The sequence below is a fragment of the Salvelinus namaycush genome, unplaced genomic scaffold (genome assembly GCF_016432855.1).
Source record: "Salvelinus namaycush isolate Seneca unplaced genomic scaffold, SaNama_1.0 Scaffold176, whole genome shotgun sequence".
NCBI lineage: Eukaryota > Metazoa > Chordata > Actinopteri > Salmoniformes > Salmonidae > Salvelinus > Salvelinus namaycush.
The window spans coordinates 166131-182371 of NW_024058519.1; the positions used below are offsets into that span (position 1 = coordinate 166131).

At 44.5% G+C, this 16241-nt stretch overlaps 1 protein-coding gene across 1 annotated transcript in view; it reads right to left on the bottom strand.

Moving 5' to 3' along the window:
- Positions 1-16241, bottom strand: part of stab1 (stabilin 1) — a gene marked incomplete at its 5' end in the record, with an annotated part of 178735 nt that overhangs the window by 14456 nt on the left and 148038 nt on the right. Inside the window, 3 exons of the mRNA XM_038983579.1 lie at positions 3442-3607; positions 4090-4223; positions 10558-10702. Of these exons, the coding sequence (XP_038839507.1) occupies positions 3442-3607; positions 4090-4223; positions 10558-10702 (445 nt within the window). The remainder of the gene's footprint in view (positions 1-3441; positions 3608-4089; positions 4224-10557; positions 10703-16241) is intronic.

Here is a 16241-nt window from a genome sequence, read left to right on the forward strand (position 1 = left end):
AAATAGCAGGAAGTAAACAATTCCACATTGATTGGCATTGAGGAGAATTGGAATGTCAGTGTACAGTACTTCAAGAATTTTCTGGAATTTAAATGAAGCCTGTAACAGTAAGTGGAGCCCAACCCTGGTTGATGGTGTTACCTGACAGTCTGTAAGTGGAGCCCAACCCTGGTTGACGGTGTTACCTGACAGTCTGTAAGTGGAGCCCAACCCTGGTTGACGGTGTTACCTGACAGTCTGTAAGTGGAGCCCAACCCTGGTTGATGGTGTTACCTGACAGTCTGTAAGTGGAGCCCAACCCTGGTTGATGGTGTTACCTGACAGTCTGTAAGTGGAGCCCAACCCTGGTTGACGGTGTTACCTGACAGTCTGTAAGTGGAGCCCAACCCTGGTTGATGGTGTTACCTGACAGTCTGTAAGTGGAGCCCAACCCTGGTTGATGGTGTTACCTGACAGTCTGTAAGTGGAGCCCAACCCTGGTTGATGGTGTAACCTGACAGTCTGTAAGTGGAGCCCAACCCTGGTTGACGGTGTTACCTGACAGTCTGTAAGTGGAGCCTAACCCTGGTTGATGGTGTTACCTGACAGTCTGTAAGTGGAGCCCAACCCTGGTTGATGGTGTTACCTGACAGTCTGTAAGTGGAGCCCAACCCTGGTTGATGGTGTTACCTGACAGTCTGTAAGTGGAGCCCAACCCTGGTTGATGGTGTTACCTGACAGTCTGTAAGTGGAGCCCAACCCTGGTTGATGGTGTTACCTGACAGTCTGTAAGTGGAGCCCAACCCTGGTTGATGGTGTTACCTGACAGTCTGTAAGTGGAGCCCAACCCTGGTTGATGGTGTTACCTGACAGTCTGTAAGTGGAGCCCAACCCTGGTTGATGGTGTTACCTGACAGTCTGTAAGTGGAGCCTAACCCTGGTTGATGTTGTTACCTGACAGTCTGTAAGTGGAGCCCAACCCTGGTTGATGGTGTAACCTGACAGTCTGTAAGTGGAGCCCAACCCTGGTTGATGGTGTTACCTGACAGTCTGTAAGTGGAGCACAACCCTGGTTGATGGTGTTACCTGACAGTCTGTAAGTGGAGCCCAACCCTGGTTGATGGTGTTACCTGACAGTCTGTAAGTGGAGCCCGACCCTGGTTGATGGTGTTACCTGACAGTCTGTAAGTGGAGCCCAACCCTGGTTGATGGTGTTACCTGACAGTCTGTAAGTGGAGCACAACCCTGGTTGATGGTGTTACCTGACAGTCTGTAAGTGGAGCCCAACCCTGGTTGATGGTGTTACCTGACAGTCTGTAAGTGGAGCCCAACCCTGGTTGATGGTGTTACCTGACAGTCTGTAAGTGGAGCCCAACCCTGGTTGATGGTGTAACCTGACAGTCTGTAAGTGGAGCCCAACCCTGGTTGATGGTATTACCTGACAGTCTGTAAGTGGAGCCCGACCCTGGTTGATGGTGTAACCTGACAGTCTGTAAGTGGAGCCCAACCCTGGTTGATGGTGTAACCTGACAGTCTGTAAGTGGAGCCCAACCCTGTTTGATGGTGTTACCTGACAGTCTGTAAGTGGAGCACAACCCTGGTTGATGGTGTTACCTGACAGTCTGTAAGTGGAGCACAACCCTGGTTGATGGTGTTACCTGACAGTCTGTAAGTGGAGCCCAACCCTGGTTGATGGTGTAACCTGACAGTCTGTAAGTGGAGCCCAACCCTGGTTGATGGTGTAACCTGACAGTCTGTAAGTGGAGCCCAACCCTGGTTGATGGTGTAACCTGACAGTCTGTAAGTGGAGCCCAACCCTGGTTGATGGTGTAACCTGACAGTCTGTAAATGGAGCCCAACCCTGGTTGATGGTGTTACCTGACAGTCTGTAAGTGGAGCACAACCCTGGTTGATGGTGTTACCTGACAGTCTGTAAGTGGAGCCCAACCCTGGTTGATGGTGTTACCTGACAGTCTGTAAGTGGAGCCCAACCCTGGTTGATGGTGTTACCTGACAGTCTGTAAGTGGAGCACAACCCTGGTTGATGGTGTAACCTGACAGTCTGTAAGTGGAGCACAACCCTGGTTGATGGTGTAACCTGACAGTCTGTAAGTGGAGCCCAACCCTGGTTGATGGTGTTACCTGACAGTCTGTAAGTGGAGCCCAACCCTGGTTGATGGTGTTACCTGACAGTCTGTAAGTGGAGCCCAACCCTGGTTGATGGTGTAACCTGACAGTCTGTAAGTGGAGCCCGACCCTGGTTGATGGTGTAACCTGACAGTCTGTAAGTGGAGCCCAACCCTGGTTGATGGTGTAACCTGACAGTCTGTAAGTGGAGCCCGACCCTGGTTGATGGTGTTACCTGACAGTCTGTAAGTGGAGCCCAACCCTGGTTGATGGTGTTACCTGACAGTCTGTAAGTGGAGCCCAACCCTGGTTGATGGTGTTACCTGACAGTCTGTAAGTGGAGCCCAACCCTGGTTGATGGTGTTACCTGACAGTCTGTAAGTGGAGCCCAACCCTGGTTGATGGTGTTACCTGACAGTCTGTAAGTGGAGCCCGACCCTGGTTGATGGTGTTACCTGACAGTCTGTAAGTGGAGCCCAACCCTGGTTGATGGTGTTACCTGACAGTCTGTAAGTGGAGCCCAACCCTGGTTGATGGTGTTACCTGACAGTCTGTAAGTGGAGCCCGACCCTGGTTGACGGTGTAACCTGACAGTCTGTAAGTGGAGCCCAACCCTGGTTGATGGTATTACCTGACAGTCTGTAAGTGGAGCCCAACCCTGGTTGATGGTGTTACCTGACAGTCTGTAAGTGGAGCCCAACCCTGGTTGATGGTGTAACCTGACAGTCTGTAAGTGGAGCCCAACCCTGGTTGACGGTGTAACCTGACAGTCTGTAAGTGGAGCCCAACCCTGGTTGATGGTGTAACCTGACAGTCTGTAAGTGGAGCCCAACCCTGGTTGATGGTGTTACCTGACAGTCTGTAAGTGGAGCACAACCCTGGTTGATGGTGTAACCTGACAGTCTGTAAGTGGAGCCCAACCCTGGTTGATGGTGTTACCTGACAGTCTGTAAGTGGAGCACAACCCTGGTTGATGGTGTTACCTGACAGTCTGTAAGTGGAGCCCGACCCTGGTTGATGGTGTTACCTGACAGTCTGTAAGTGGAGCCCAACCCTGGTTGATGGTGTTACCTGACAGTCTGTAAGTGGAGCCCAACCCTGGTTGATGGTGTAACCTGACAGTCTGTAAGTGGAGCACAACCCTGGTTGATGGTGTTACCTGACAGTCTGTAAGTGGAGCCCAACCCTGGTTGATGGTGTTACCTGACAGTCTGTAAGTGGAGCCCAACCCTGGTTGATGGTGTTACCTGACAGTCTGTAAGTGGAGCCCAACCCTGGTTGATGGTGTTACCTGACAGTCTGTAAGTGGAGCCCGACCCTGGTTGATGGTGTTACCTGACAGTCTGTAACAGAAGGTGTCGTATTTGCTGCTGGGGTCCACAGGGTCTTTGTATAGCACTATACCAACATGGTTGTCACCACAATTGACCGAGGGAAACCTGGTTGGATAGCCCACTTTCTTCCCTTGTATCCATCCAGCAACACATCGGTGCATTCCCAGCTAGAGAAAGACACAAACACACACACATGAACTGCAACATCAGCCGTTGGGGTGTCAATCAGACAGTTACTGGTTGCATCCCGATTCTCTGCCCTTCTCTTAAAAACTACACTTCCTGGTCGTCACGGATTTAAAAGCATTGGCTGGAGCCTGGGAGTTTCCACTGACCGAGAGTGTGCAAGTGCACAGGGGGAGAATTTGGACACTACCACTGTGAAACTTCTAAATAGTGAACTATCACTTTCAATCACCGGTATCATGTAGCTGAGAGTTAATGATGTCCTGGTTCAACTTTAAACTACTGCCACTGCCCAAGTAGTTGGTAACACTCATTTTGCTGAGTTAAATAGCCAGTCTGTGATTGGCACATCAATGTTTGAACTTTTTTAAAGTAATGATCAATAGCTATTGATGAACAGTGTCAGGGTGACTTCTTTGTTGTTTTGAATCCCAGATGTTCCTTTTAAAGGATGACCTCTGACCTGTTGTGCATCAGCCATCTGAGAGAAGGTGGCGAGTGTAGCCCCCTCAGCTTGACAGGCTAGCTCAGCATCTGTGTAGTTCAGCTGGTACTTCCCTGCACTGGAACGCAGGTGGAACACTCCGGCAGTGTTACCTGACGACACAAAGGAACAAACGGTCTCTTAATAAAGATGGAAATAACTATCACTTTAAAGGTAGGATCTGCAAAATTATGTTGTCATGAGCTGCACCGCAAATCAAATCAAAGTTTATTTGTCACGTGCGCTGAATACAACAGGTGTAGACCTTACAGTGAAATGCTTACTTAAATAAATCAAAATATATTCTAGATTCTTCGAAGTAGCTTTGCACACTCTTGGCATTCTCTCAACCAGCTTCACCTGGAATGTTTTTCCAACAGTCTTGAATGAGTTCCCACATACGCTGAGCACTTGACTGCTTTTCATTCACTCTTTGGTCCAACTCATCCCAAACCACCTCATTTGGGTTGAGGTCAGGTGATTGTGGAGGTCAGGTCATCTGATGCAGCACTCCATCACTCTCCTTCCGGGTCATATAGCCCTTACACAGCCTGGAGGTGTGTTGGGTCGTTGTCCTGTTGAAAAACAAATGATAGTCCCACTAAGCGCAAACCAGATGGGATGGTGTATCGCTAAAGAATGCTGTGGTAGCCATGCTGGGTAAGTGTGCCTTGAATTCTAAATAAATCACCTACAGTGTCACCAGCAAAGCACCATCACACCACCTCCTCCATGCTTCACACTGGGAACCACACATGCAGAGATCATCAGTTCATCTACTCTGCATGGCAGTTGGAACCAAAAATCTCACATTTGGACTCATCAGACAAAAGGACTGATTTCCACCGGTCTAATGTCCATTGCTCGTGTGTCTTGGCCCAACCAAGTCTCTTCTTCTTATTGGTGTCCTTTAGTAGTGGTTTCTTGCAGCAATTTGACCATGAAGGCCTGATTCATGCTGTCTCCTCTGAACAGTTGATGTTGAGATGTGTCTGTTACTTGAACTCTGTGAAGCATTTATTTGGGCTGCAATTTCTGAGGCAGGTAACTAATGAACTTATCCTCTGCAGCAGAGGGACCTCTGGGTCTTCCTTTCCTGTGGCGGTCCTCATGAGAGCCAGTTTCATCATAACGCTTGATGGTTTTTGTGACTGCACTTGAAGTAACGTTCAAAGTTCTTCACGTTTTCCGGATTGACTGACCTTCATGTCTTAAAGTAATGATGTACTGTCGTTTTTCTGTGCTTATTTGAGCTGTTCTTGCCATGTTATGGTCTTAGCCCTATTTGGTAAAATACCATCTTCTGTATACCTTGTCACAACACAACTGATAGGCTAAAATGCATTAAGAAGGAAAGAAATTCCACAAATTAACTTTTAACAAGGCACACCTGTTTAATTGAAATGCCTTCCAGGTGACTACCCCATGAAGCTGATTGAGAGAACGCCAAGAGTGTGCAAAGCTGTCATCAAGGCAAAGGGTGGCTACTTTGAAGAATCTCACATTTAAAATAAAAAATATTTAGATGTAACACTTTTGGTTACTACATGATTCCATATGTGTTATTTCACAGTTGTGATGTATTCACTATTATTCTACAATGTATATAGTCAGCCACCAATTGTGCAAGTTCTCCCACTTAAAAAGATGAGAGAGGCCTGTAATTTTCATCATAGGTACACTTCAACTATGACAGACAAAATGAGAAAAACAAATCCAGAAAATCACATTGTAGGATTTTTAATTAATTTGCAAATTATGGTGGAAAATAAGTATTTGGTCACCTACAAACAAGCAAGATTTCTGGCTCTCACAGACCTGTAACTTCTTCTTTAAGAGGCTCCTCTGTCCTCCACTCGTTACCTGTATTAATGGCACCTGTTTGAACTTGTTATCAGTATAAAAGACACCCGTCCACAACCTCAAACAGTCACACTCCAAGCTCCACTATGGCCAAGACCAAAGAGCTGTCAAAGGACACCAGAAACAAAATTGTAGACCTGCACCAGGCTGGGAAGACTGAATCTGCAATAGGTAAGCAGCTTGGTTTGAAGAAATCAACTGTGGTAGCAATTATTAGGAAATGGAAGACATACAAGACCACTGATAATCTCCCTCGATCTGGGGCTCCACGCAAGATCTCACCCCGTGGGGTCAAAATGATCACAAGAACGGTGAGCAAAAATCCCAGAACCACACGGGGGACCTAGTGAATGACCTGCAGAGAGCTGGGACCAAAGTAACAAAGCCTACCATCAGTAACACACTACGCCGCCAGGGACTCAAATCCTGCAGTGCCAGACGTGTCCCCCTGCTTAAGCCAGTACATGTCCAGGCCCGTCTGAAGTTTACTAGAGAGCATTTGGATGATCCAGAAGAAGATTGGGAGAATGTCATATGGTCAGATGAAACCAAAATATAACTTTTTGGTAAAAACTCAACTCGTCGTGTTTGGAGGACAAAGAATGCTGAGTTGCATCCAAAGAACACCATACCTACTGTGAAGCATGGGGGTGGAAACATCATGCTTTGGGGCTGTTTTTCTGCAAAGGGACCAGGACGACTGATCCGTGTAAAGGACAGAATGAATGGGGCCATGTATCGTGAGATTTTGAGTGAAAACCTCCTTCCATCAGCAAGGGCATTGAAGATGAAACGTGGCTGGGTCTTTCAGCATGACAATGATCACAAACACACCGCCAGGGCAACGAAGGAGTGGCTTCGTAAGAAGCATTTCAAGGTCCTGGAGTGGCCTAGCCAGTCTCCAGATCTCAACCCCATAGAAAATCTTTGGAGGGAGTTGAAAGTCCGTGTTGCCCAGCAACAGCCCCAAAACATCACTGCCCTAGAGGAGATCTGCATGGAGGAATGGGCCAAAATACCAGCAACAGTGTGTGAAAACCTTGTGAAGACTTACAGAAAACGTTTGACCTCTGTCATTGCCAACAAAGGGTATATAACAAAGTATTTAGATAAACTTTTGTTATTGACCAAATACTTATTTTCCACCATAATTTGCAAATAAATTCATTAAAAATCCTACAATGTGATTTTCTGGATTTTTTTTTCTCATTTTGTCTGTCATAGTTGAAGTGTACATATGATGAAAATTACAGGCCTCTCTCATCTTTTTAAGTGGGAGAACTTGCACAATTGGTGGCTGACTAAATACTTTTTTGCCCCACTGTATATACAGTTGAAGTCAGAAGTTTACATACACCTTAGTCAAATACATTTAAACTCAGTTTTTCACAATTCCTGACATTTAATCCTAGTAGAAATCCCTGTCTTAGGTCAGTTAGGATCACCACTATATTTTAAGAATGTAAAATGTCAGAATGATAGTAGAGAGAATGATTTATTTCAGCTTTTATTTCTTTCATCACATTCCCAGTGGGTCAGAAGTTTACATACACTCAATTAGTATTTGGTAGCATTGCCTTTAAATTGTTTAACTTGGATCAAACATTTCGGGAAGCCTTCCACAAGCTTCCCACAATAAGTTGGGTGAATTTTGTCCCATTCCTCCTGACAGAGCTGGTGTAACTGAGTCAGGTTTGTAGACCTCCTTGATCACACACGCTTTTTCAGTTCTGCCCACAAATTTTCTATAGGATTGAGGTCCGGGCTTTGTGATGGCCACTCCAATACCTTAACTTTGTTGTCCTTAAGCCATTTTGCCACAACTTTGGAAGTATGCTTGGGGTCATTGTCCATTTGGAAGACTCATTTGCGACCAAGCTTGAACTTCCTGACTTAAGTCTTGAGATTTTGCTTCAATATATCCACATCATTTCCCTCCTCATGATGCCATCTAATTTGTGAAGTGCACCAGTCCTTCCTGCAGCAAAGCACCCCCACAACATGATGCTGCCACCCCCGTGATTCATGGTTGGGATGGTGTTCTTCGGCTTGCAAGCCTCCCCCTTTTTCCTCCAAACATAATGATTGTCATTATGGCCAAACAGTTCTATTTTTGTTTCATCAGACCAGAGGACATTTCTCCAAAAAGTACAATATTTGTCCCCATGTGCAGTTGCAAACCGTAGTCTGGCTTTTTTATGGCGGTTTTGGAGCAGTGACTTCTTCCTTGCTGAGCGGCCTTTCAGGTTATGTCGATATAGGACTCGTTTTACTGTGGATATAGATACTTTTTTACCTGTTTCCTCCAGCATCTTCACAAGGTCCTTTGCTGATGTTCTGGGATTGATTTGCACTTTTTGCACCAAAGTACGTTCATCTCTAGGAGACAGAACGCGTTTCCTTCCTGAGCGGTATGACGGCTGCGTGGTCCAATGGTGTTTATACTTACGTACTATTGTTTGTACAGATGTGATACCTTCAGGTATTTGGAAATTGCTCCAAAGGATGAACCAGACTTGTGGAGGTCTACAATTTTCCCTGAGGTCTTGGCTGATTTCTTTTGATTTTCCCATGATGTCAAGCAAAGAGGCACTGAGTTTGAAGGTGGGCCTTGAAATACATCCACAGGTACACCTCCAATTGACTCACATTATGTCAATTAGCCTATCAGAAGCTTCTAAAGCCATGACATTTTCAGGAATTTTCCAAGCTGGGTAAAGGCAGTCAACTTAGTGTATGTAATTTTCTGATCCACTGGAATTGTGATACAGTGAAATAATCTGTCTGTAAACAATTGTTGGAAAAATTACTTGTGTCATGCACAAAGTAGACGTCCTAACCGACTTGCAAAAACTATAGTTTGTTAACAAGAAATTTGTGGAGTGGTTGAAAAATGAGTTTTAATGACTCCAACCTAAGCTTCCGACTTAAACTGTATAGGCACTACATGGTCAAAAGTATGTGGACACATGCTTGTCCAACATCTCATTCCAAAATCATGGAGATGGTTCTGAAGGTGAACCAGGAAAGGGCCTTCCCCACACTGTTGCAACAAAGTTGGAAGCACAGAATCGTCTTGAATGTCATTGTATGCTGTAGTGTTAAGATTTCCCTTCACTGGAACTAAGGGGCCCGAACCATGAAAAACAGACCCAGACCATTACTCCTCCACCAAACTTTACAGTTGGCACTATGCATTGGGGCAGGTTGCGTTCTCCTGGCATCCGCCAAATACAGATTCGTCCATCGGATCGCAAGATGGTGAAGCGTTATTCATCATTCCAGAGAACGCGGTCCAACGGCGGCGAGCTCCAGCAGGGGAGAAATGTGACGATCTGACTTGTTGGAAAGGTGGCATCCTATGACGGTGCCACGTTTAAAAGTTACTGAGCTCAGCAGTAAGGCAATTCTACTTCCAATGTTTGTCTGTGGAGATTGCTTGGCTGTGCTCGATTTTATACACCTGTCAGCAACCGGTGTGGCTGAAATAGCCGAATCCACTCATTTGGAGGGGTGTCCACATACTTATGTTTCGTGTATGTCTGTATTTCATTTTCAATAAATGTGCAAACATTTATAAAAACATGTTTTCACTTTGTCATTCACTTTGTCATTTGTCATTGTGTTGATGGGTGAGGGGGAAAAATATATATATTTAGCTAATATAGTTCCTTCTACATTGCAGTATTCTCTTGAAATCGGAGTTCTTGAGTTTCCCAGCCATAGTATATACCTGTGATTAAATATATATATATTATTGTCACTGGCAGTATTACTATCACCACTAGACACTTAGTATCACCACTAGACACTTAGCTATTCATATCACAATTCCAGACGCAACAATGTAAAAACAGTCTGTTCTATGCGTGCTATTTCTATGCTTATAGTTCTTTACATGTCTGTATTTGCTTCTTTTACTTTCGGTTTTGTACACCAACGTCAAACAGCTGAAAAACACTATCTTTTTGGTAATGGAGATATTCCACAGCGGTTTACATTGGTAAATTGATTCTCTACAATTTACGTGCTTATTTTGTCACAAACTGAAATTAGGCGAACTATTCAAATTTTTCCAGACAAGAAATGGCGGCGCGAACTGTGGTAATGCAGGTCTTAGTTCAGTTCTGTGGTAATGCAGGTCTTAGGTCAGTTCTGTGGTAATGCAGGTCTTAGGTCAGTTCTGTGGTAATGCAGGTCTTAGTTCAGTTCTGTGGTAATGCAGGTCTTAGGTCAGTTCTGTGGTAATGCAGGTCTTAGTTCAGTTCTGTGGTAATGCAGGTCTTAGGTCAGTTCTGTGGTAATGCAGGTCTTAGGTCAGTTCTGTGGTAATGCAGGTCTTAGTTCAGTTCTGTGGTAATGCAGGTCTTAGCTCAGTTCTGTGGTAATGCAGATCTTAGGTCAGTTCTGTGGTAATGCAGGTCTTAGTTCAGTTCTGTGGTAATGCAGGTCTTAGGTCAGTTCTGTGGTAATGCAGGTCTTAGGTCAGTTCTGTGGTAATGCAGGTCTTAGGTCAGTTCTGTGGTAATGCAGGTATTAGTTCAGTTCTTACTGTGGTAATGCAGGTATTAGTTCAGTTCTTACTGTGGTAATGCAGGTCCTTGCACGTGGCCTGGGGGTCACATCCTCCGTTCTCCTCCAGACAGCGGTCGACGGGTGGAACCACCTTCTCCAGACACTGGAGCCCGTTCCCCACGTACCCATCAAGACACTCGCACTGACGCTCATTCTGATAGGATAGAACACATCAGGACATTACTAAAACCAAGAATAACTAGGTCTCAAAATGTACCGGAGGAGACCAACCTTGGACTTTCTCCTCCAACGCATTTTGAGAAAGAAGTGAGGGGATAGGATGCAAGGATTCTGGTATTTGGTATTTTATTAGGATCCCCACTAGCGGTTGCTAAAGCAGCAGCTACTCTTCTTGGGGTCCACACAAAACATGACATAATACAGAACATTAATTGACAAGAACAGCTCAAGGACAGAACTACATATACGTTTAAAAGCATCTCACATAGCCTACATTACAGTATCAATACATACACACTATATCTGGGTCAAACAGGGGAGAGGCGTTGTGAGGTGCTGCTTTATCTGTTTTTTTAAACCAGGTTTGCTGTTCGTTTGAGCAATATGATGGGAGATCCATGAAATAATGGCTAAATGTATATAATACTGTACGCTTTCTTGAATTTGTTCTGGATTTGGGGACTGTGAAAAGACCCCTGGTGGCATGTCTGGTGGGATAAGTGCGTGTGTCAGAGCTTTGAGTAAGTTGACTACGCAAACAATTTGGGATTTTCAACACATACATTTTTCTTATAAAAATAAAGTAGTGATGCAGTCAGTCTCTCCTCAACTCTTAGCCAAGAGAGACTGGCATGCATAGTATTTATATCAGCCCTCTGATTACAATGAAGAGCAAAACGTGTCACTCTGTTCTGGGCCATCTGCAGCTTAACTAGGTATTTTTTAGCAGACCTTGACCACATGACTGGACAATAATCAAGATAAGATAAAACTAGAGCCTGCAGGACTTGCTTTATAAATGTGGTGTCAAAAAAGCAGAGTATCTCTTTATTATTATTATTAGACCTCTCCCCATCTTTACAACCTTTGAATCTATGACTTTATCCTGCTAACTGTTCCAAATGTCCGAACTGAATTTGGTAGAAGGGCTTTTATGTACTCTGCGCCATCGTCTTGGAACGCCTTACAAAACACTTTTAAACTGGAAGAACTTGTCCCGATTTGGTGTTTTTGAATCACTGATGAAGGATTTTGAGGCTGATTCCCTGACCTGTCAATGTTGTTAATGTGCTGTTTTATGATTTTGTTATACTCTTGTGAATTCTATGGTTTTTACTAGATGGTTTTCTGGTTTTTCATGTTGTCTGTGTTTATTTTATTTTTTTAATTGTACCTTTATTTAACTAGGCAAGTCAGTTAAGAACAAATTCTTATTTTCAATGACGGCCTAAGAACAGTGGGTTTAACTGCCTTGTTCAGGGGCAGAACGACAGATTTGTACCTTGTCAGCTCGGGGATTCGAACTTGCAACCTTTCTGTTACTAGCCCAACGCTCTGTAATTGTAATTGTGTAATGACTTAGTGCTGCCTATCTGGGCCAGGACGCTCTTGAAAAAGAGATTTCAAATCTCAATGAGCCCTTCCTGGTTAAATAAAGTAAAAAAAATATATATATATATGTTTTGACCATGACAGTTTACAATCTAAGATATCACCAAGTAATTTAGTTTCCTCAACTTGTTCAACAGCCACACCATTCATTACCAGATTCAGCTGAGGGCTAGAGCTAGGGGAATGATTTGTACCAAATACAATGCTCTTAGTTTTTTCTCAACAACAGGTTATGGTCAATAATATCAAAGGCTGCACTGAAATCTAACAGTACAGCTCCCACCATCTTCTTTTAATCCATTTCTTTCAGCCAATCATCAGTCATTTGTGACAGTGCAGTACATGTTGAGTGCCCTTCTCTATAAGCATGCTGAAAGTCTGTCAATCTGTTTACAGAGAAATAGCATTGTATTTGGTCAAACACATTTTTTTCCAACAGTTTCCTAAGAGCTGGAAGCAAGCTGATTGGTCTGCTGTTAGAACCAGTAAAGGCCGCTTTGCCACTTTTGGGTAGCAGAATGACTTTGGCTTCCCTCCAGGTCTGAGGACAAACCCCTTCCTCTAGACTCAGATTAAAGATATGACAGATAGGAGTGGCTATAGAGTCAGCTACCATCCTCAGTAGATTTCCATCTAAGTTGTCAAAGCCATGAGGTTTGTCATTATTGATCGATAACAATAATTTCTCTACCTCTTCCACAAAATTCGACCTTTCGTTTTTTTTTAATGCACGAAGACAATGGCTCACTGTTCGTGTGTGACATTTCCTTTCCTACATTTTCCCACTTTGCCAATGAAGTAATCAATAAAATAATTGGAAACATTAAATGGTTTTGTGATAAATAAGCCATCTGATTGGATGAAAGATGGAGTTGAATTTGTCTTTCTGCAAGATGGCGCCGACAGACATGGCAGCTCTGCTTCAAGCTCCTAAGCAACTTTGAAAGTATTTTGTTTTTTTGTTGGTTATTTCTTACATTATTAGCCCAGAAAGTGTTTTGTGTTTTATTACATACAGACAGAAACCTGCAACCACAACACTTCAATAACACTTGACATTAGATCTTATCTAAGCATTACAGGGATATGCCCTCTGAATATATACAGCAACACCTCCCCTATAAGCATTACAGGGATATGGCTCTGAATATATACAGCAACACCTCCCCCATAAGCATTACAGGGATATGGCTCTGAATATATACAGCAACACCTCCCCCATAAGCATTACAGGGATATGGCTCTGAATATATACAGCAACACCTCCCCCATAAGCATTACAGGGATATGGCTCTGAATATATACAGCAACACCTCCCCCATAAGCATTACAGGGATATGGCTCTGAATATATACAGCAACACCTCCCCCATAAGCATTACAGGGATATGGCTCTGAATATATACAGCAACACCTCCCCCATAAGCATTACAGGGATATGGCTCTGAATATATACAGCAACACCTCCCCCATAAGCATTACAGGGATATGGCTCTGAATATATACAGCAACACCTCCCCCATAAGCATTACAGGGATATGGCTCTGAATATATACAGCAACACCTCCCCCATAAGCATTACAGGGATATGGCTCTGAATATATACAGCCACACCTCCCCCATAAGCATTACAGGGATATGGCTCTGAATATATACAGCAACACCTCCCCCATAAGCATTACAGGGATATGGCTCTGAATATATACAGCAACACCTCCCCCATAAGCATTACAGGGATATGGCTCTGAATATATACAGTAACACCTCCCCCATAAGCATTACAGGGATATGGCTCTGAATATATACAGCAACACCTCCCCCATAAGCATTACAGGGATATGGCTCTGAATATATACAGCAACACCTCCCCCATAAGCATTACAGGGATATGGCTCTGAATATATACAGCAACACCTCCCCCATAAGCATTACAGGGATATGGCTCTGAATATATACAGTAGCACCTCCCCCATAAGCATTACAGGGATATGGCTCTGAATATATACAGCAACACCTCCCCCATAAGCATTACAGGGATATGGCTCTGAATATATACAGCAACACCTCCCCCATAAGCATTACAGGGATATGGCTCTGAATATATACAGTAGCACCTCCCCCATAAGCATTACAGGGATATGGCTCTGAATATATACAGCAACACCTCCCCCATAAGCATTACAGGGATATGGCTCTGAATATATACAGTAGCACCTCCCCCATAAGCATTACAGGGATATGGCTCTGAATATATACAGCAACACCTCCCCCATAAGCATTACAGGGATATGGCTCTGAATATATACAGTAACATTCCTGTCTCTTCTATAGATGTTATATCCTTGTATTGCTACTGATGTATCATCATGTTAATGATCTAAGTGATTCTCAGAAATGGCTAATATATTAATGTTATCTGATGTAAACAAGTTATTGATTTCATTAACCTTATTTCTAAGGCTCCATATATTAATATGGGCTATTTTCAGCCCTTTCCTGGGTAGCTGATCAGAGATAAGACATAATATGGAAAAGAGCAAACAAAGCAAGAGACAAATATATACATTCAGCCGTCCATTAATCAGTTGGTGTGTGTGTGTTGTGTTGTGGGGTTGAAGCTACAAACCCATAGACTTGGCTCTCTCATCCCTTCTGGGAGGGAGGGTGGACAATGAGCCTGTCGTAGCGGATGTAAGCAATGTCCCCACGTGCTCTGGCAGCTTTCATGGCTGGGATCAGTTCTTTCCTCTTCTGGCGCACAGCTTCAGGATAGTCCTCGTTGAGGAAGATATATGTTCCTCTCAAGATTTTGTCTCTTTCCAGACCAGCTACCTTGTCCTTGAACCTCAGGCATTTGATCACTGTCGGCCTGAGCCTGTCACCCGGGCCTGAGCCTGTCACCCGGGCCTGAGCCTGTCACCCGGGCCTGAGCCTGTCACCCGGGCCTGGGCCTGTCACCCGGGCCGGTGGTGAGTTTTCCAATCCTGTGGGCGTGCTCCACCTCAATCTTCCTGTGGTCCATCTTCAATTTCTCAGTTCATTTTCCTCACTTTGTCCTCAGATTCCGTCAAGGTCTCGTGGAGATTCTGAAATTTCATCCATAACCATATTGTTCCGTCTTGATTATCCCTGGAGATAATCTGATTTCTCAGTCATTGTTATAATGGATTCACACACAGAACTGATGTCCTCTCAATGACTTCCAGATTACTGTCATCTTGCCATTCTCCTGTTTTAACTCACCGAGCTGACCCTGGGAGAACTGCAAACTGTTCTTCAGGTCCTGGACCTCTCTGGTCAGGTTTTCCATTCTTTTATTAGTTGACTCCACCAGTATTTGGACAAAACATTTGTATTTATTTTCTTGTTGTTGAAACCAACTGCTTTTAGAACTATTTTGTTTGTTTAAAAGATACTTCACCTGTGATAGAGAGACACCACTGTCCTCAACGGTACTCCTGCCAGCTTTGGTCTTTGTCATGGTAACAACGTAGGTTACAGGGCAGGTCAGAGGGAAGATGGAAAACAACAACAAATAGCAGGGATCTAGACAGCCACAAGCCCGGGACAATCCACGGTCCCAGCCACAATGGCTAACAACACCCTCAAGGAAACCCTGCTAGCTTGATAGGCAGCTAGCTAGCAGCTAGGCTAGCTTCTACACCAAACCGCTCCTCAGACCCGGCCTTGGTCGGCAGGATCACTGGACAGATAGTAGCGGTTCCAGCAACTGATGCCAACCACGTCGCAGGATCCATAGCTTGATAGGCAGCTAGCTAGCAGCTAGGCTAGCTTCTACACCAAACCGCTCCTCAGACCCGGGCTTGGTCGGCAGGATCACTGGACAGATAGTAGCGGTTCCAGCAACTGATGCCAACCACGTCGCAGGATCCATAGCTTGATAGGCAGCTAGCTAGCAGCTAGGCTAGCTTCTACACCAAACAGCTCCTCAGACCCGGCCTTGGTCGGCAGGATCACTGGACAGATAGTAGCGGTTCCACGTCGCAGGATCCAAACTCAAAAGGTGGCTAGCTACTAACCAAACTTTTTCAGAGACTTTCAAAACTTTACAAAATAACAAACCGAGCGCTCCCTCGTTCTGCGTTCAACAGGAAGGAAAGA